The sequence below is a fragment of the Xenopus laevis genome, chromosome 2S (genome assembly GCF_017654675.1).
Source record: "Xenopus laevis strain J_2021 chromosome 2S, Xenopus_laevis_v10.1, whole genome shotgun sequence".
NCBI lineage: Eukaryota > Metazoa > Chordata > Amphibia > Anura > Pipidae > Xenopus > Xenopus laevis.
This window is the reverse complement of record NC_054374.1, coordinates 8,484,977-8,505,054: the sequence shown is the minus strand read 5'-3', so window position 1 is coordinate 8,505,054 and position 20,078 is coordinate 8,484,977. Positions and strand designations below refer to the sequence as shown.

At 39.9% G+C, this 20,078-nt stretch overlaps 2 protein-coding genes across 2 annotated transcripts; both read left to right on the top strand.

Moving 5' to 3' along the window:
* Positions 1–547: 547 nt before the first annotated feature.
* Positions 548–1,800, top strand: LOC121400392 (acrosin-like). Its single transcript, XM_041583346.1, has 2 exons — positions 548–941; positions 1,382–1,800. Exons 1-2 carry the CDS (start codon positions 644–646, stop codon positions 1,576–1,578), a joined length of 495 nt encoding a protein of 164 aa, XP_041439280.1. The 5' UTR covers positions 548–643; the 3' UTR covers positions 1,579–1,800.
* Positions 1,801–4,162: 2,362 nt separating this feature from the next.
* On the top strand, positions 4,163–8,134 carry LOC121400391 (acrosin-like). The gene is made up of 5 exons (XM_041583345.1): positions 4,163–4,837; positions 5,046–5,244; positions 6,034–6,302; positions 6,743–6,888; positions 7,152–8,134. The coding sequence occupies exons 1-5, from the start codon at positions 4,753–4,755 to the stop codon at positions 7,656–7,658; spliced, it is 1,206 nt and encodes a 401-aa protein (XP_041439279.1). The 5' UTR covers positions 4,163–4,752; the 3' UTR covers positions 7,659–8,134.
* The last annotated feature ends 11,944 nt before the right edge of the window (positions 8,135–20,078 follow it).

The following is a 20,078-nucleotide window of genomic DNA, read 5'->3' as shown; positions in this document are numbered from 1 at the left end:
GCGCTATAGTAAATTGTGTGTTATTTACACCACTATTGAGCTCCACTCCCACTAAATGTGCACCGGATGAGACCTGTAATCTTAGGGCTCCCATAACTTCGAAATTCGAATAAAAAAGACCAAACTAAATTTATTTAAAAAATCATTTTTTTCCTGCGGGTGAATAGGCTGTTTTCAATCATTCGAATCAAAGTAAGATCATATTCGATCGAATTGGATTTGAAGTATTTTCAACAAAAAAAATCTTTGATTTTTCAAAGTCCACCAATTGACTCCAAATAGGTTCTAGGAGGTCCACCATAGGCTAAAACACCAATTCAGCAGGTTTTAGATGGTGAATGGCCAAACTTTTAAAGAGACAGTACAATCAATTACGATTTGATTCGAATTTGGACTATTCCCTAATCGAAGTACACAAAAATAGCTCGAAATTCTAATTTTTTCCTTTGAATTTTCAATTTGACCCTTGATAAATCTGCCCCTGTACTGCATCAAATGCTATTTCTGTTTAATTTACTTGAGAACCACGTGGTTTATGGATTATTAAGAGTTTAGACTATTCTAGGGGCTACAGGGTTGATTTTGTTCCTAAAGAGGATTGATTGGTAGAGCTTATGCCTTAGAACAAATGAAGGGCTGATTGATGAGATATCCTTTTATTTCTTATTCTAGTGAGAACACAGCGAGCACGTTGCGGCTAGTGTTTGGAATACGGACCGTAACGGCAGACATACCCCAGAATTTGGTCCGTAAACTTCAGAAGATCATTCGGCACGAAGAATATAATCCGCAGAATGCGCACAACGATATCGCCTTGATACAAGTGGACAAACCTATTGAATTCAACAGCGAGTCTCAAGTCGCTTGTATTCCCATGCCGTCTGCTCAACTTCAGCACTTTACAGAGTGTTACATTGCAGGATGGGGTAGTCATGATGAATGTAAGGCTTCAATTCTATTCTTACTATATTGAATTTATCATTGTATTATAACGAATGGATCAGTGTTGGCTTGACATTAGTGAAATCCTTAGATAAACACAGGACCGGATTTTGTCTGTGGGTGCCCCAAGATCGGCATCATCCACCACCCACGCTACAAATCTGGGTCTGGAGAAACATCAGATTTCACAGATATTTCAGTCACTTGCATATTATGCGCCATCATTAATCGCTATGACTTATCAATCCACTCGTGCAATTGTCAATATTATGATTTTCTAATACAATGTCTAGCTAAGGTTCCATAAAGGAAATCTAGTTTATATTTGATAGACACGTTTAGCCCAGTTGTAATTTACAAGCACAGAACATGTACTTATTACTTTACATACAGAATACAAAGATCATTCATTTAATTTACTTTATACGATTATCTGCAGCTGCGGAACCAGTGAGAATCATGCAGGAAGCAAAGGTTGAGCAAATTGATGCCAAAGTCTGCAATGGCACCAAATGGTATAAAGGAAGATTAGGAGATTCTAACCTGTGTGCCAGCCAGAAGGCAGGGGCCACTTACAGCTGCCAGGTATGTGTTATTATATTGTGCATATCATCTGCTGGGATGATTGTTTCCTAGGGATGAGTGCTTTTTATCATTACAATTTACCAACTTCAATATTAATCGTTTTAATTGTATATAGTGCAATTGCATTGACCATAACTAAAGCTAAAATGTGCAAGGACCATTATTATTATTATTGTTAGTATAATACATCACAGTGGGATGAAGTTATGTTTTTGTTCAGTGAAATTAATATTCATATTTATTTTTCTCTTTCTATTTTAGGGTGACAGTGCAGGACCCCCTGATGTGCAAAGGAAGCAAAGCCCAACACTTCTCTGTGGTTGGGATAGCAAGTTGGGGATCAGGCTGCGGTGGAACTTATTCCCCTGGAGTTTACACCTCTGTGCAGAAATTATTACCATGGATAATTGATAAGGTCATCAGTGAGGAAAGAAAAAGCAGTCCTATAGTAATGAAATCCAATATGAATGGAATTGTTCCCTATGAAGACCCTCAAGATGATGTAACAAAGGAACCTGAGACAGTTCCAACCATTCAAGGCTACAAACCTGTTAAGAATCGTAGAAAACGCTTTGCCCTCCAGAAGCCTCAACAGAGTCCATCATTTCCCATGGAGCGTGTAGAGCCTGACCTTAAAGTGGAATCGTCCCACCAGGAAGTTCAGCCAAGTGAACGCAAGAATGGGCTAAAGCAAATCATTAGTGTGGCCCGACAGTTTATGAAATCGGTGGTTCGTTCCTTGAAATACTTGAATTCTAAAATCTCATAACGCAGAGAGTTACAATGAATTCAGCATAAAGTCAAGCTAAATCTTGCAATTGGGGCATCCAGTGGTGTAACTGTAAGGGGAGCAGACCCCGTCTCCTTCAAAGAGATGGAGCCCTGTAAATCCTGCTCTGACTTGAGCCCCCCATTCCTATATGTTTCCCGCGATTCCCCATTTCCACCTCCCTGTGCATTTACGTATATTGATGTTGCACAGGGGGGAGAGGAACGTGGGGCCTGTGGGTATATTTAGCCCATAGGTGTGGGTGGTGGGTGGGCCGCGGGTGATGGGGGAGTTACACCTCTGGGTGCACTGCTAACTTAAAGCAACATAGCTTTATACAGACTCAAGGAAAATTATGATGGTTGATACTGAGAATCCCTATATGTCCCCCCCATATAACTTCTCAACTGTCCCCCCCCCCAAAAAATCTTGTTTTATATTAAAAAATCAATAAATGGTTTGATTCTGAATAGAACATTCAAGTGATTGGTTGTTATTGTATGGCAGTTACCATTGCTACACTTTTCCCCAAAAACTTTGATATGTAGTTTATCAGTGTAGCGCTATAGTAAATTGTGTGTTATTTACACCACTATTGAGCTCCACTCCCACTAAATGTGCACCGGATGAGACCTGTAATCTTAGGGAGTGAGCCCTCGCAACGGTGTGGAGGCAGGGTGTAGTGTAACTGTAACTGGATTCAGGGTATAATTGGGCGCCAGTGGTTCTTATAACTTAAACATGAACTGGTTTATTGAACATACACAATCCTCAGTGGAGTATACAATAGAGCATGACAGGATTTAGCATCACATTGAATAGGCAATACTCACAGCACCATATGGTCAGTATTAATCCCCACAGGCAAGAGGACAAGCTCAGCAGCAATAAAGGTACAACCAGCTTTCAGCCTTTTCCCTAAGTGGAACCTGAGGGGAATCTATCTACCCTGTTCCTATACACTTAGTCCCTACTTCTGGGCTATTAGTACCCGGGATCTTAATCCCTCTGACTCTCCTCGTCGGAGCCTGGAGCTGCTCAACTAAATAACCTGTCTGTCTGTCACTCCTAGAGTGACCTATAATGGTGAGTAGCCTATTCTTACTAATCCTAAAATACTCAGATTCCACACAGACTCAGCCTGTTAGCTCAGGCTAGAGCCAGCACAAAATGGACACAGAGAAGCATGGCTTCAGAGCAGAAAGAGCAAACAGTAGCCCTCCCAACTGTATTTTAGGACCCAAATAGGTGTCCATAACATTGAGGGACTGCCTGCACAAAATACTAGGGGGTGGCTATTTTACACATCCCTACATCAGTATGGCCCCATGTTGCCAAAGTCTGACCAACACGCAATTTTGTTTCAAGTTTCATACAATGGTATCTATAGCCTGGTCATTTTCCTAAAAATTTCTGCTAAATATTGAGGGATCCGCTGATGTAGTACTTTGACTTACGCCTTTAGCTCCAAGTGGAGAGAGACCGTTAACAAACTATTTCATATGTTGTTTTCAATCCAAAAACCCCAAGCAGAGCTGATAATACAGGTATGAGATCCATTATCTGGAATCCTGTTATCTAGAAAGCTCCAATTTACAGAAAGACCATCTACCATAGACTCCATTTTATCCAAATAATCCAAATATTTTAAAATAATTCCCCTTTTCTCTGTAATAATAAAACAGTAGCTTGTACTTGATCTCAACTAACATATAATTAATCTTTATTGGAAGCAAAACCAGCCTATTGGGTTTATATTTATATATAAATGTTTACATGATTTTCTAGTAGACTTAAGGTAAGAAGATCTAAATTATGGAATGATCCTTTATCTGGAAAACCCCAGGTCCAGAGCATTCTGGATAACAGGTCCCATACCTGTACTGCCTGCCTACACCAAAATAGTAACTATGTGCACATACAAATTCTTTTGTGGGAACATTTTATACTTTTGTGTGCAGTTTTTAAAAACTGTGTGCTCAGGTCAGAATTAATACAAAATTTAGTTTATTCACTCAAAATTCTTGTTTTTGTGCGAGCGCACGATCGGACTGCTTAGAGGGGTGCAACTAAATGATAAGGACACATATGTTGGAAACGAGTTTATTTTTCATTATTTCCATAGTTACAGCTTTTATTGTCATGCCATTGTTTCAGATAATATCACTTTGTGCAGTATAGTTTATACAGTCATGCAGCTGCTTTATAATTCTTTAAGTGTAATTGACCAGTTTTGTGTTTCCATGGTTACAGCTTTCATTGTGATGTCATCCGTTCCAGTAACAACTTTGTGTTTCCATGGCTACAGCTTTCATTGTGATGTCATCAGTTCTAGTAACAACTAGAACAATGAAGTGTTTGATATTATGGAATGGTTTCCATGGTTACAGCTTTGTGATGTCATTAGCTAAAGTAACATCTTCTTGTGCAGTGCAGTGTTTGTCATTAGTGTAGAAATGGCAGGAGCAGAGATGGAGCTGCTTTTGTTTTTTCTAACTATTTTTCATCTTTTTCAACAATTTGAAACCTCTAATCGAATAAGTATGTATTCCTGAGACTGACCTTTGTTCTAACCTTTGTATATATGTTTCTCTTAGATATTTTTTCTATTCTGTAATAAAAAGTGTAATCTTGTATATACTGTATGTATTTTGTACAGTGTAGGGTTTGTATTTGGGTTATTCACTATAAAAACTGCATGTTCCCAATTTCTGTCCACTTTTCTAATTTCTCTCTTTCCATCCATCAGTTTGTGGAAACCGACCTTTGTATGAAAGTTTTTACTGGTCCCAGGAAGTAAATGGAGTGAGTACAGCACAAGGAAAATGGCCCTGGTTAGTCAGTATCCAGCAAAAGGAAGGAGATAGATATGAACACATCTGTGCAGGGATCATCCTCAACACACAGTGGGTTGTGACTGCTGCCCACTGCTTCAACAATCTGAATGGGTAAGAAACTCTTCCTTTTCTTTATTAATATTGAGACGATCGTGCAATGGAATTCCTACAAGTCCAAACTGCAGGCTGTTGTCTCTATAGCAAATTATTACAAATCAATTCTGATGTAGTAAATCTACAGAACACTTTGCAAACACATAGGGGCAGATTTATCAAGGGTTGAATTTCGAAGTAATCGGAGTTTATTTTTGAACTCCCATAACTTTGAAATTCGAATAAAAAAGACCAAACTAAATTTATTTAAAAAATCATTTTTTTCCTGCGGGTGAATAGGCTGTTTTCAATCATTCGAATCAAAGTAAGATCATATTCGATCGAATTGGATTGAAGTATTTTCAACAAAAAAAAATCTTTGATTTTTCAAAGTCCACCAATTGACTCCAAATAGGTTCTAGGAGGTCCACCATAGGCTAAAACACCAATTCAGCAGGTTTTAGATGGTGAATGGCCAAACTTTTAAAGAGACAGTACAATCAATTACGATTTGATTCGAATTTGGACTATTCCCTAATCGAAGTACACAAAAATAGCTCGAAATTCTGATTTTTTACTTTGAATTTTCAATTTGACCCTTGATAAATCTGCCCCTGTACTGCATCAAATGCTATTTCTGTTTAATTTTACTTGAGAACCACGTGGTTTATGGAATTATTAAGAGTTTAGACTATTCTAGGGGCTACAGGGTTGATTTTGTTCCTAAAGAGGATTGATTGGTAGAGCTTATGCCTTAGAACAAATGAAGGGCTGATTGATGAGATATCCTTTTATTTCTTATTCTAGTGAGAACACAGCGAGCACGTTGCGGCTAGTGTTTGGAATACGGACCGTAACGGCAGACATACCCCAGAATTTGGTCCGTAAACTTCAGAAGATCATTCGGCACGAAGAATATAATCCGCAGAATGCGCACAACGATATCGCCTTGATACAAGTGGACAAACCTATTGAATTCAACAGCGAGTCTCAAGTCGCTTGTATTCCCATGCCGTCTGCTCAACTTCAGCACTTTACAGAGTGTTACATTGCAGGATGGGGTAGTCATGATGAATGTAAGGCTTCAATTCTATTCTTACTATATTGAATTTATCATTGTATTATAACGAATGGATCAGTGTTGGCTTGACATTAGTGAAATCCTTAGATAAACACAGGACCGGATTTTGTCTGTGGGTGCCCCAAGATCGGCATCATCCACCACCCACGCTACAAATCTGGGTCTGGAGAAACATCAGATTTCACAGATATTTCAGTCACTTGCATATTATGCGCCATCATTAATCGCTATGACTTATCAATCCACTCGTGCAATTGTCAGTATTATAATTTTCAAATACAATGTCGAGCTAAGGTTCCATAAAGGAAATCTAGTTTATATTTGATAGACACGTTTAGCCCAGTTGTAATTTACAAGCACAGAACATGTACTTATTACTTTACATACAGAATACAAAGATCATTCATTTAATTTACTTTATACGATTATCTGCAGCTGCGGAACCAGTGAGAATCATGCAGGAAGCAAAGGTTGAGCAAATTGATGCCAAAGTCTGCAATGGCACCAAATGGTATAAAGGAAGATTAGGAGATTCTAACCTGTGTGCCAGCCAGAAGGCAGGGGCCACTTACAGCTGCCAGGTATGTGTTATTATATTGTGCATATCATCTGCTGGGATGATTGTTTTCCTAGGGATGAGGGCTTTTTATCATTACAATTTTACCAACTTCAATATTAATCGTTTTAATTGTATATAGTGCAATTGCATTGACCATAACTAAAGCTAAAATGTGCAAGGACCATTATTATTATTATTGTTAGTATAATACATCACAGTGGGATGAAGTTATGTTTTTGTTCAGTGAAATTAATATTCATATTTATTTTTCTCTTTCTATTTTAGGGTGACAGTGCAGGTCCCCTGATGTGCAAAGGCAGCAAAGCCCAACACTTCTCTGTGGTTGGGATAGCAAGTTGGGGATCAGGCTGCGGTGGAACTTATTCCCCTGGAGTTTACACCTCTGTGCAGAAATTATTACCATGGATAATTGATAAGGTCATCAGTGAGGAAAGAAAAAGCAATCCTATAGTAATGAAATCCAATATGAATGGAATTGTTCCCTATGAAGACCCTCAAGATGATGTAACAAAGGAACCTGAGACAGTTCCAACCATTCAAGGCTACAAACCTGTTAAGAATCGTAGAAAACGCTTTGCCCTCCATAAGCCTCAACAGAGTCCATCATTTCCCATGGAGCGTGTAGAGCCTGACCTTAAAGTGGAATCGCCCCACCAGGAAGTTCAGCCAAGTGAACGCAAGAATGGGCTAAAGCAAATCATTAGTGTGGCCCGACAGTTTATGAAATCGGTGGTTCGTTCCTTGAAATACCTGAATTCTAAAATCTCATAACGCAGAGAGTTACAATGAATTCAATGAATTCAAGCTAAATCTTGCAATTGGGGCATCCAGTGGTGTAACTGTAAGGGGTGCAGACCCCGTCTCCTTCAAAGAGATGGAGCCCTGTAAATCCTGCTCTGACTTGAGCCCCCCATTCCTATATGTTTCCCGCGATTCCCCATTTCCACCTCCCTGTGCATTTACATATATTGATGTTGCACAGGGGGGAGAGGAACGTGGGGCCTGTGGGTATATTTAGCCCATAGGTGTGGGTGGTGGGTGGGCCCGCGGGTGATGGGGGAGTTACACCACTGGGTGCACTGCTAACTTAAAGCAACATAGCTTTATACAGACCCAAGGAATATTATGATGGTTGATACTGAGAATCCCTATATGTCCCCCCCATATAACTTCTCAACTGTCCCCCCCCCAAATCTTGTTTTATATTAAAAAAATCAATAAATGTTTTGATTCTGAATAGAACATTCAAGTGATTGGTTGTTATTGTATGGCAGTTACCATTGCTACACTTTTCCACAAAAACTATGATATGTAGTTTATCAGTATGGCCCCATGTTGCCAAAGTCTGACCAACACGCAATTTTGTTTCAAGTTTCATACAATGGTATCTATAGCCTGGTCATTTTCCTAAAAATTTCTGCTAAATATTGAGGGATCCGCTGATGTAGTACTTTGACTTACGCCTTTAGCTCCAAGTGGAGAGAGACCGTTAACAAACTATTTCATATGTTGTTTTGAACATTTTTAGTATTTGAATTTAAAGTAAGATATTGGCTTTTCTTTGTTTTATAATCCCCTATATATTCAAATGTTTATTTTTAAAATTTAATAAAAACAATTGGAGAAGTCAAGTAAATATGGAAGGAATAACTCTGGAATAGAATGACACCAGCTTTTCAGCTGTTTTCTGGGTGAATTTTTTTAGAAAGAGGGTGCTGGAGTGTCTTAACTTTATGGGTTTTTTTTTTGTGTCTGACAGCACTGTGTCCTGCTCTTGAATTGTTAAATTAGCTCAAGGTGCTGAGTGCAACATGTATCAGGCACATGCATGGGCATAAGGGGTGTCTTTTGCTATTATAAATGAGCCCTTTAATGTAGATATGTTTTAAATTCTTCATCCTTAACAAAATGTAATGGCACTTTCTCTTTCTCTCATTGCAAATATGCAGTGTTTATAACTTGGCTCCTGAAAATGATAACTAACACACCCATATTTGTCTTTCTTTTCAAATTCTTCTTATTAGATTTTATAATTAAACAAGTTGACTGGCAGCATTTAAATCCTTGATGGACTTGAGCTGTAGTAAGAAAGTAGGAGCTATTAAAAAAGGCAACACTTATTTTGGAGGCTCAAACAAAGCTTAGCCATTCGAAAATATCAAAGTTTGGATAAAACCATTTCATTGGTTGATCGGTTTAAACATCGGTTACCCAAGTGCTAAGGAAAAGTTATTCACCAGCAAAGGCTTCACCAAATATAGCACCACTGCGGCAGCCATTAATTCCCTACCACTACGCTAATTCGCTAAAATGTAAACTTGATGGAGAACCTTCTATTGTATCAGTCTGTCCCTTATTGAAATTGAGAAGCTGTAGGCCGTCTGTTGCCTCTTCCCACAGCTCTTGGTTCAGGTCAGGAATAGCCTGTGTCCATAGGAGGGAGGCTCTACCAAAGATGCTTTAATAATTAGGAGAACACAAAGCCCAATGCCATGTCCTACACACCTGTCTAGATTCGAGTATGTGGCTCAATAATCTGACATAGTTAATGTATTTTGTGGCAGTATCAGGTGGAATATCAGATCTAGTGCTGAATGGTCTACAATTCCACCGTAAAAGAGTTCTGCTCAGTAATGGTGATGGGGGGCAATGTGAGAACAATGAGGCCAGGTGAGGGGGAAGAGCTCAAAGGAACTGTCACTGGTTTGAGTTATGTGGATCATTGCTTGGTGTACTCTGCAATAAATTCCCTGTTTGTTACCTGTGGTCTATGTTCTGTTTGTGGTGCTCAGGGCTGTGTCATACACTTTCGCACATTGGCTTATAGGATAGATTATTTAGGGGACTACACACTGTTTGAAGCACTTTTTGGGGCAATCTGAGGCACAATAACCCCTGACATCAATTTCCTAGTGCAAATAACAACAATAAACATAATGTGGTACATTCTAAACCAATGTTTAGGGTTATCAAGCTCACCACAAGGCTTGCAGCCTAACAAGTTAAGAACAACATAATATAGTGACATATAATCACCTATAGAGTGTCAGCGTATTAACCCTCTGATATGTCATTCACTTAACTGCCACAGGGGGGTAGTATTGAGCTTCTTTGTTGTGCCCATTCCATGGTGTGCAGATTATAAAGACACTGGGAGATTTCTGATACTGAACTTGATGCTTAGACATATCAGTGCAACTGCGCATGCGCCGAAAGTCCTTAAGTAAAGACTTAGGGGCAATTACCCGGAGTTTACATCTAGGGTGGGGGGCAGTAGGTGGGGGCTATGTAGGGTAGGGGTTTTATTATCAAGGGGTTTGGTTCTCCTTTAAAGGAGAAGGAACTTCGTTTAGCACTTGGCGGTGTCAAATGTTAGGCAAGTGATTGTATTGACTTACCTGAAACCCCGGGCCGGTGCTCGTATCAGCAGAAAACTGCACGGGGGCAGATGCATGCGCAGTAGAACGAAATAACCAACTTTTTAGTAAAAGTTCAGCTTTTCACTCTAATGCGCTGAGACTGAGGAGGATGAGGAGGATGTAGCTTCATCTTATCAGTTCACCAGGTTTAACCTGGCGATTCAGACTCTGGCGAAAAGGGTGATGTAGTGGAATGTAGAGTAATGATCATTTGCCTGAACGAAAAGGTGTGAAACATCGATATCGTTGACCTCCTTCACTAACCAATTGTCCTCTGCGCCTGTTAGTAAATTGGTGATGTCCCTGCGGATTGTCTTTTTGGTGAATTTTCGCTAGCGATGGCCACTTCGCCGCCCTTAATAAATTTGCCCCCATGTTTCATAATTCGTGTCATCCCACCACCATCCACACATGGAGAGAATACCTCAAGTTGAAACATATGTGTTTACATGTACAGTATGTTTAATATAACCCTTGTATCCGTTTTAATTCATATACTGACCATACACTGCTACAATATACATTGAGAATATAATATTTATTCCCATCAACCTACCTCTGGAATATCCATCATCCACCTCAATTTCTGATCTCTCCAGTTCCAGTCAAACATCAGGTATTTAATGGAATCTACGCTCAGTCCGTCTGTGGGAAAAACCATGTGGGAGATAGGGGAATATCATTTTTAAACTAATGCTCAATTAAAGGGATACCTGAAACCTGAAAATTACATAGTAACATAGTAAGTATGGTTGAAAAAAGACACACGTCCATCAAGTTCAACCTTTTAGTTTTTTTTTTTCTGCCTATCTGCCAGTTGATCCAGAGGAAGGCAAAAAACCCCTCTAAAGCCTCTCCAATTTTCCTCAGAGGGGGAAAATTCCTTCCTGACTCCAAAATGGCAATGGGACCAGTCCCTGGATCAACTTGTACTATGAGCTATCTCCCATATCCCTGTATTCCCTCACTTGCTAAACACCATCCAACCCCTTCTTAAAGCTATCTAATGTATCAGCCTGTACCACTGATTCAGGGAGACAATTACACATCTTCACAGCTCTCATTGTAACAAACCCCTTCCCAATATTTAGGCGGAACCTCTTTTCTTCTAATCGGAATGGGTGACCTTGTGTCAGCTGGAAAGACCTACTGGTAAATAAATTAGGGATGCACCGAATCCAGGATTCGATTCGGGATTCGGCCAGGATTCGGTCTTTTTCAGCAGGATTCGGATTCGGCCGAATCCTTCTGCCTGGCCGAACCGAATCCGAATCCTAATTTGCATATGCAAATTAGGGGCGGGAGGGAAATTGCGTGACTTTTTGTCAGAAAACAAGGAAGTAAAAAATGTTTTCCCCTTCCCACCCCTAATTTGCATATGCAAATTAGGGTTCAGATTCGGTTCGGTATTCGGCCGAATCTTTCGTGAAGGATTCGGGGGTTCGGCCGAATCCAAAAAAGTGGATTCGGTGCATCCCTAAAATAAATCATTAGAGAGATTATTATATGATCCCCTTATATATTTATACATAGTTATCATATTTCCCCTTAAGCGCCTCTTCTCCAGCGTGAACATCTCCAATTTGGCCAGTCTTTCCTCATAGCTAAGATTTTCCCTTTACCAGCTTAGTTGCCCTTCTCTGTACCCTCTCTAATACAATAATGTCCTGTTTGAGTGATGGAGACCAAAACTGTACGGCATATTCTAGATGGGGCCTTACCAGTGCTCTATACAGTGGGACCCCCTCCTCCCGTGACTCTCTGTCCCATTTAATACAACTCAAAACCTTATTTGCCCTTGATGCTGCTGACTGGCATTGCTTGCTACAGCCAAGCTTATCATCTACAAGGACTCCAAGCTCCGTCTCCATAATGGATTTGCCTAGTGCAGTCCCACAAACGTCATTGTACAAAACAGATTTTTTAATATTAAAAAAGTGACCTTGAATTGCGGCATCAAGAAATACATTTAATTACACATCTTCCTTCATTAATGTGTAGGAAAAGTACAGGTATGGAATCCGTTATTCGGAAACCCATTATCCAGAAAGTTCCGAATTATAGAAACTCCCATGAACTCCATTTTATCCAAATAATCCGAATTTTAAAAAATGATTTCCTTTTTCTCTGTAATAATAAAACAGTAGCTCGTACTTGATCTCAACTAAGATATAATTAATTATAAGATCTAATTAATGACTTAAGGTATGAAGATCCAAATTATGGACAGATCCATTATGTGGAAAACCCCAGGTCCCGAGCCTTCTGGATAACTGGTCCCATACCTGTATAGGGCTAGGTTCTGATTGGCTGTGCCACAAGAGGAGTTAATACAACCCTTTAATTTCTCTTTAAGAATAAATCAGATTTTTGGGGAATTTACTGGCGGGATATTATTAGACGAGTTCTGTGGAGGTTGTGGTGGCACAGATGCTTCTATGGGGCTGCAGTAGAATTGCCAGCACTAAATAAATCAGATGGAAACCATTAAGTACACTTTAAAATGATATTAAAGGTAATTGATCAAATGAAGGTAAAGCCGGGAATGAAGGCCAGAACAGCAGAGGCATTTATCACCAGGTCACAATTTAATTTTGTTTTCTTAATTTAAGAAAGTTTTAAAAACACCATTTTGCACGTTTTGAAGTTTAGCGTGTGATTATTTGTCACAGTCACTGATATTAAACTGTATTATTTGCCATGTGCACAATGTGTAAGCGATTTAAAATGATCACACAATGTATTTAAGGCTTTGCTGGAACACAGCTAATTTGCTTCACAGTATAAACAGACAGTGCTATCTTTCTATTATCTGAATATTCCAGTTATTTAGAAACAACTGGGAGAGTGAGTAGCAAAAACTAGTTCTGGATTCATCATCATCATCATCTTTTGTTGATATTGGTTGCCTCGTCTCCCACCACACACACATACTGAATACCTACAAAAAATGTCGCCATAAGAAAAAAAGCCCATTGACTTTAATGCATTAGGACAAAAAAAGCAGTTTTCTCCTAATAGGAGCACCAGAGTATCAGATAAGTAAATACAATCACATGGGGGTGCCTAACTTTTGGCACCCCCAAGTATAACAAACTTTCCTTCTCCTTCAACTGATAAAAAAAAATAAAAGAGAAGCAACTTACTGTATAAGCAATATATTTCTTTAAATAAGTAAATCAGTAAATAAAGTAGTTATTACTTTGACCAGCATAAGATTATAACATTATGATCCAACATTACATCAGATTTCCACAAGACTTTATAAGCAATATAAAATGGTCCCTTTGTCACTCATAGTAACATATGGGAAGATTATCTATCACTCACAAATTCAGTACAACAAACAAGGGAACGTTGTGCTCACCATTAAATTTTTAAACCATTAGGCTGGGGTGCAATGAGGCTGTGACCCCAAAATTCATATAGACAAATACTCTGCCCTTAACCCATTATCAATATATTTAAGATATTGAGACATTATTCCCTGTGTTAAATGTATAATGAAGCAGTATAATTCTTAATCAGATGAAAGTTAGTGTAGGACTGGCCAGACCAGGGATGACTCTATTTTGCAATATATGGACAAACAATCCCTGTTTTTTTAAAGGGGAGACATTTATGTAGCTTAAAGGAGAAAGAAAGGCTAAAAGTAAGTAAGCTTTATCAGAAAGGTCTATATAAATACACCAGTAAACCCTCAAAGTAATGTTGCTCTGAGTCCTCTGTCAAAAGAAACAGCACATTTCTTTCCTTCTATTGTGTACTCATGGGCTTCTGTATCAGACTTCCTGTTTTCAGCATAAACCTCCAGGGCTTGGGCTTGAGCATGCTCAGTTTGCTCCTCTCTCCACTTTCCCCCTCTTCCTCCTCCCCTCCCTGCTGTAACCTGAGCCCAGAGCAATGAGCGAGCAGGGAGAGACTCAGGCAGGAAGTGATGTCACACCAAGCTAATATGGCAGCTGCTATCCTAAACAAACAGAGAGCTTATAGAGGTGTTTGGTAAAGCATTCTGCAGAATAAATATTGCACTATTGTGGCTAATCTATTGGCAATAAACTACTTCGGTAGCTTTCCTTCTCCTTTAAGGCACAAACTGTCTCAATGTCTTAAATATATTGATAATGGGTTGAGTACAGCGGACCTCTTGTATTTGTCTGGATAGCAGACTCTGATGCCCATGAAATGGAATAATCCATCAGATGTAAAAGAGACAAGAAACAAGGCTACTATTTAGATTTCTATTCATAACAGACACTGTTTACTGCCTGACCCTGCAGAGATCAGATCTGACTGGTGTCCACAGTAGAACTGCCCAGGGCCAAGCAGCTCTGAAATAATAAGATGTTGCCAAGCAAACTAGGTCATGTCATTCCAACCAACAACAATAACAGATCCGCTTAGGGGCAAGACTGGAAATAAATGCAATAGAATAGAAGCATCTTTCTTGCAGACTGTAAATACAGAATAAATATTATGAGAGAATATTACTGGAGAGGGGTCGATGGAGGCAGCACATTGAGCAGAAACAAATGCATGGAGGTTCCCATTCTTGGTTCACACCGAGTGCAAGCAAACAAATGCTGAAAGACAAGGCTCAGCTTATACTGAGATTTCACCGCAAAGAAAAATGTATGTGGTTTTCAACACTGTGATTGTTACATTTGTGTGGTTTTCAGCCTGTAGAAAGAGTTATTCTGGAAACATGAGAACTAAATGACTTACAGTTGGATCACACCCAGCATGAGGGTTTCATTCCTTGAATAATTCCCAACTGGCCTCATTAGAATTTGTTGCTTTCTAGAGCAATTAAGACGGTATAGTGAGATGAGGCTTCTGCCATACCTGGTATCTGTACTCCCTCCAGTTCAATCACAGACCGTTTGGTGCCTAAGTGCTCTAGCACCAGTTTCTGCATGTCCTCTGGTGTGCCCGCTGATGGTGCATGTTGAGCAAGAACATCAGAAATGGTCTTCTACAATGAGAGGAAACAACACAATTTATATACAGTAGATGTAGGCATGAGAGGAGAGGAATGCCAGTATTTTTACGTGGCATCAGTGTTTTAAAGGCGATTCTGAGCAGTTTGTCGCAGTGAGTTCATGGGTCAGGCAGTAACAGATATTTTACAGATTCTGCAAGTTCTGAAGTGCTAAGGGCCCTCTTGTGGTTATGGCATTGGTCAGTGTAATCTATGCTTTGCACCTTGCCCCAAAAGGAGCTGGCCATACATGAATAAATCATTGCTTGGTTTGGCCTCCAGTGCAGTTTATCACATTGGACTGATCCAAATGTCAGTGATTGGATTATATGGGGGCCCTACAGAGATCCATTTGGGTAGAACCACATTAACACACTGATTCAGTCCTTGCCCTAATGGATTATTAAACCTGATAAATATCTGGCCAATCTTCTGACAGATATTGGTCAGGCAGGCTGATAGGAGGGCACACAATATGGGCATTTATAGGCCTGTGTATGGGCAGCTTTAGACATAGAGGCCATTGTTTCCTCACCAGGTGTTTGTGTATCCATACTATTTACATGTAGCTCCTACAGATCTATCTACCCCTGATTCCCAACAGCCCCCAGACCAGGGATCCCCAACCTTTTTTACCCTTGAGCCACATTCAAATGTAAAAAGAGTTGGGGAGCAACACTAGTATGAAAAGGTCCCTTAGGGTGCCAAATAAGGGCTGTGATTGGCTATTTGGTAGGCCCTATGTGTACTGGCAGCCTACCGGAGGCTCTACTTGGCACTATACTTAGTTTTTACGCAATTTAAACTTGCTTCCAAGCCTGGAATTCAAAAAGAAGCCCCTGCTTTGAGGACACTGAGAGCAACATGTTGCTCGTGAGCTACTGGTTGGGGATCACTGCCCTAGACATTACAATTATTAGTAGAACGGTACAACCCTACACCAACAGAAGCCAAAAGATTCTCTGCTTTTTTTTCTACTGAAACACAAGTTTATTAATGTATGTTTTCTTTCTTTTTTCCCTAATCCTGCGGCTGGGGGCTGAAAGTTAAGTGTTAGATTATGCAAGTCATTTTGCACTCATGTGCTCCCGGCCAGGATTTACTGTGACCTTTCTGAGTAAATCCCTGGGACTTTCAGCTGAGGAGAGATATATTAGTTCAGCACATCTGAACTCTCACCACACGCAAGCAACAGACACCGCAAAAATCACTTGGCTCTCACTTGGCTCTCTTTCTCCAGAAAAGAAGCCACATAAAGGAAAACTATACCCCTCAAACAATGTAGGTCTCTATAAAAAGATATTGCATAAAACAGCTCATATGTAAAACCCTGCTTCATGTAAATAAACCATTTTCATGATAATATACTTTTTTAGTAGTATGTGCCACTGGGTAATCATAAATAGAAAATTTCCAAAACATATTTCAGCAGCACTCCGGTTCAGTGAAAATATAATCTATTTGTGCGACAAGTGAAGCAACGTTTTGGGCATAACCAGCCCTTTATCAAGTGTATCTTTATATTTCTGTTTATGCACATAAATAGAAAATTGCCATTTTAAAAAATCCCTGGGATCGTAGGATTCACGGTGCACACAAACACCTGTTACAGTTAGAGCTGCAGTATTTCTGGTCAGGTGATCTCTTCCTGTTACAGTTAGAGCTGCAGTATTTCTGGTCAGGTGATCTCTGAGGCAGCACACAGACCATCACGAAATGGTGGCTCAAGGCAAGTGACATAAAAGGGCAATATTTACTTTTTTTACTTATATACATATATACAGGTTTGGGACCTGTTATCCAGAAAGCTCGGGACCTGTGGTTGTCCGGACAAGAGATGTTTCTGTAATTTGGATCTTCATACCTTAAGTCTACTAATAAATCATGTTAACATTAAATAAACCTAATAGGCTGGTTTTGCCTCCAATAAGGATTAATTATATCTTAGTTGGGATCAAGTACAAGCTACTGTTTTATTATTACACAGAAAAAGGAAATTGTTTTTAAAAAATTGGATTATCTGATTATAATAGAGTCTATGGGAGACAGCCTTTCCATAATTCTGAGCTTTCTGGATAACAGGTTCCCGGATAACGGATCCCATACCTGTACTGGTTTAGTAAGATTCTTTAACATGCCACTTAATTTGATATAAACGTATAAATCTCAAGTATTCATTTTGGGGGTATAGTTTTCCTTTAAACCAGGCATCTCTTAGTTGCTGCCCTTTTACTGAACTATAAATCCCAGCACCACCTAACAGCTGCATGATATGCCTTATGCAGGGATTATTGCCCTCAGAGGTGTTTAGGGTCTCCTGAGGCAGCAGAACCAATGCACTAGAAGAGCTGAAAAATTGAGATTCAGCCTGCTCATGTTTGCCACAAAATTCCCATTGCAGTCACAGTTAGATTTCAGGTTCCTCCAGCATGGCCCTCTCCAAGCAGGGCATTTACAACATATTTCCTTTTTATGAATAATAAAACAGTACCTTGTACTGGATCCAAATTAAGATAAAATGAATCCTTATTGGAGGCAAAATAATCCTATTGAATTTAATTAATGTTGAAATTATTTTTTCGGTAGACGGATCTGGGGTATTTAGGTTTTTCCCCTGTGTCCCACCAGCCCAGTCCATTCCCTGCCCAGACCCCTAAAGGTGCCCTATGGAGGTATTAATACAAATGATTATGATGATTACGGGCCCATAGGACATGAAACACAGAGGCCAAACTGAGATGCGTTAACTTTCTGTGGCGCCTGTGGTATATTTTGACTGTCTATAGCCCCATGTTTACAATATACGGCTCCCAGTGCTGCGGGGATGGGGCAACTGGGCCACTGATTCCAAGTGTTGAGTGTGTCTACATTTGGTTTCCTAAGTGCCCATACTCTTTAGATTGAAGAATACAGATGTTTTTAGTATATGTGAAATTACATTAATTTATATAGGGTCCCAGACTACTTGTAAAGCCCTGTATTCCCACACATATCTAAATCCAGTCCTTGGCTCCTAATTTGGTACTCAAGCCGTAACTCAACACAAGCAAATTGGACATGTTTAGAATAAATACAAATACCTATTGGTTCTTAAATACAATATTTATTGTCTGCACTATTTTTTAAAAAAATTTTTTTGCATGGGGCCTCCAACCAATAGCCAGAGTGACCTTCCCTAAAGCCTTGGCTCTGCGCTGTCATGTAAGATGACATATGAAGCAGTTTTTATATGAGGAACCCTGCGAAACGCTGCCTGAAATAACTGTTACATAGATGCCGTGATGGCTCTAACAGCTTCCTAATTAAGCTCCTCGTAGGAAAATCACATATACTGTTGCCTTGGGGATTCCAGATGGGAAATGAGTACAACTTCATTCATTTCGGCATTCCAGTGATATGGGCCAGACACCTTCATGTCACCTTGGGAACATGTACATGTGCGTTATGTGACATCATGGAATATGTTCAAGGTTAAAACAAATATCCATTTAAGACCACCATTGCAGAACTTTGTGCTTTATTGATCAAAATGTGTGTCCCTTGATGCCACACTCAAAGTGCTTTTTTGATTTATATTTTTTTACACTTTGCCAATGATCCTTATATCCCTGTTTATATATAAAGCTGTGCAGTGGTTCTGGGAGTTGTCGTTATCAATAGCAACAAGGCTGTAGGTTGAAGAGTAATATTTGAAATACTGAAGAGGCCACAGAGTTCGCTGACCAGATTCCCTGGTGGAACACATTGTCTGGTTTAATGTTCACTAATAGAGCTCAGTTTCTGGAGTTCTATAATTTGCTGCAGACAAACCTAAAAAGCTCCTATATTATGTATACAGCATGATGGACGGGTAAAAGGAGAATTTATATAACCTTGGACTTCCACCCAAACCCCACAATGCTGCTCTGTCGACAGGTACATACTAATAAAATGCAAAGTAGTGCAGTAGAGTTAGCCCAGCTCTCTGGTAGCTAAAAGCAGTTGAATCCAATCTTTTTGTGACGTCAGCTATGCATGCTTTTGGTTGGTGATCACCATTGGAGATATGGGAAAAGGAGTTCCAGCTGCCAGAGATAGTGGGCCCCTGCCTCCATTATAAGCAAAACCCAAGGCTACAGCATACAATGGCATTCTTGACAATTATATGATTTACATAGCAGGTGCCCCTAGGCCCTCTGCCATTCATCGCCCCGTCCCCTCTCATTCCCCCCGTATTGGTGCACAGGAAATTTTAAAAACAATTGTATCTCCTGCGAACCCTCAGTGCTTCCAAAAAAAAAAAGCTTTGGGTCTTTTCGCTGCTTCAGGACTTCAACTTCGGCTCATTTCGTAGCTTCAGGTGTTTTTGCAGCTTCTGGACTTCAACTTCGGTTACTTTCGAGGCTTTGGGTCTTTTCCAGACTTCGACTCTTTGGCTCTTCAGGCCACAAGTACAGCATGGTTTCAACGCTGTCAAGGAGGGCCAGGCTGTTTTGAAAAGTGCATCACAACCAGGCCCCCTTTTAGACCCAGAACAGCAGTTCCCCCTGTGCCCCCCTGGTGGTGGCCCTGGCAAGCACCATATCTCTCCTAAACACAACCAATATCCCAATACTCAATGGAGTGACAGTGCTGAGCAAACTTTCAGCAGTTCCAGGTTTTATGATTGTAACAGAGACCCAAACTCTGGATGGAATGACTTGCATTTCCTTGCACTCCATCTCTGTGGCATATTAATTGCTGGCTCTGCATGAAAGGAAATTACAGATATATATGTTGCTGTTCTATATCTGTATGAAAAATCTGGATCCA

Coding starts and splice junctions, on each gene's coding strand:
- LOC121400392 (XM_041583346.1), top strand. CDS start 644: ATGAGATATCCTTTTATTTCTTATTCTAGTGAGAACACAGCGAGCACG. Junction 942..1,381: donor ATGGGGTAGTCATGATGAAT/GTAAGGCTTCAA, acceptor GATTATCTGCAG/CTGCGGAACCAGTGAGAATC.
- LOC121400391 (XM_041583345.1), top strand. CDS start 4,753: ATGGCAGGAGCAGAGATGGAGCTGCTTTTGTTTTTTCTAACTATTTTT. Junction 5,245..6,033: donor TGCTTCAACAATCTGAATGG/GTAAGAAACTCT, acceptor TTCTTATTCTAG/TGAGAACACAGCGAGCACGT. Junction 6,889..7,151: donor GGGCCACTTACAGCTGCCAG/GTATGTGTTATT, acceptor TTTCTATTTTAG/GGTGACAGTGCAGGTCCCCT.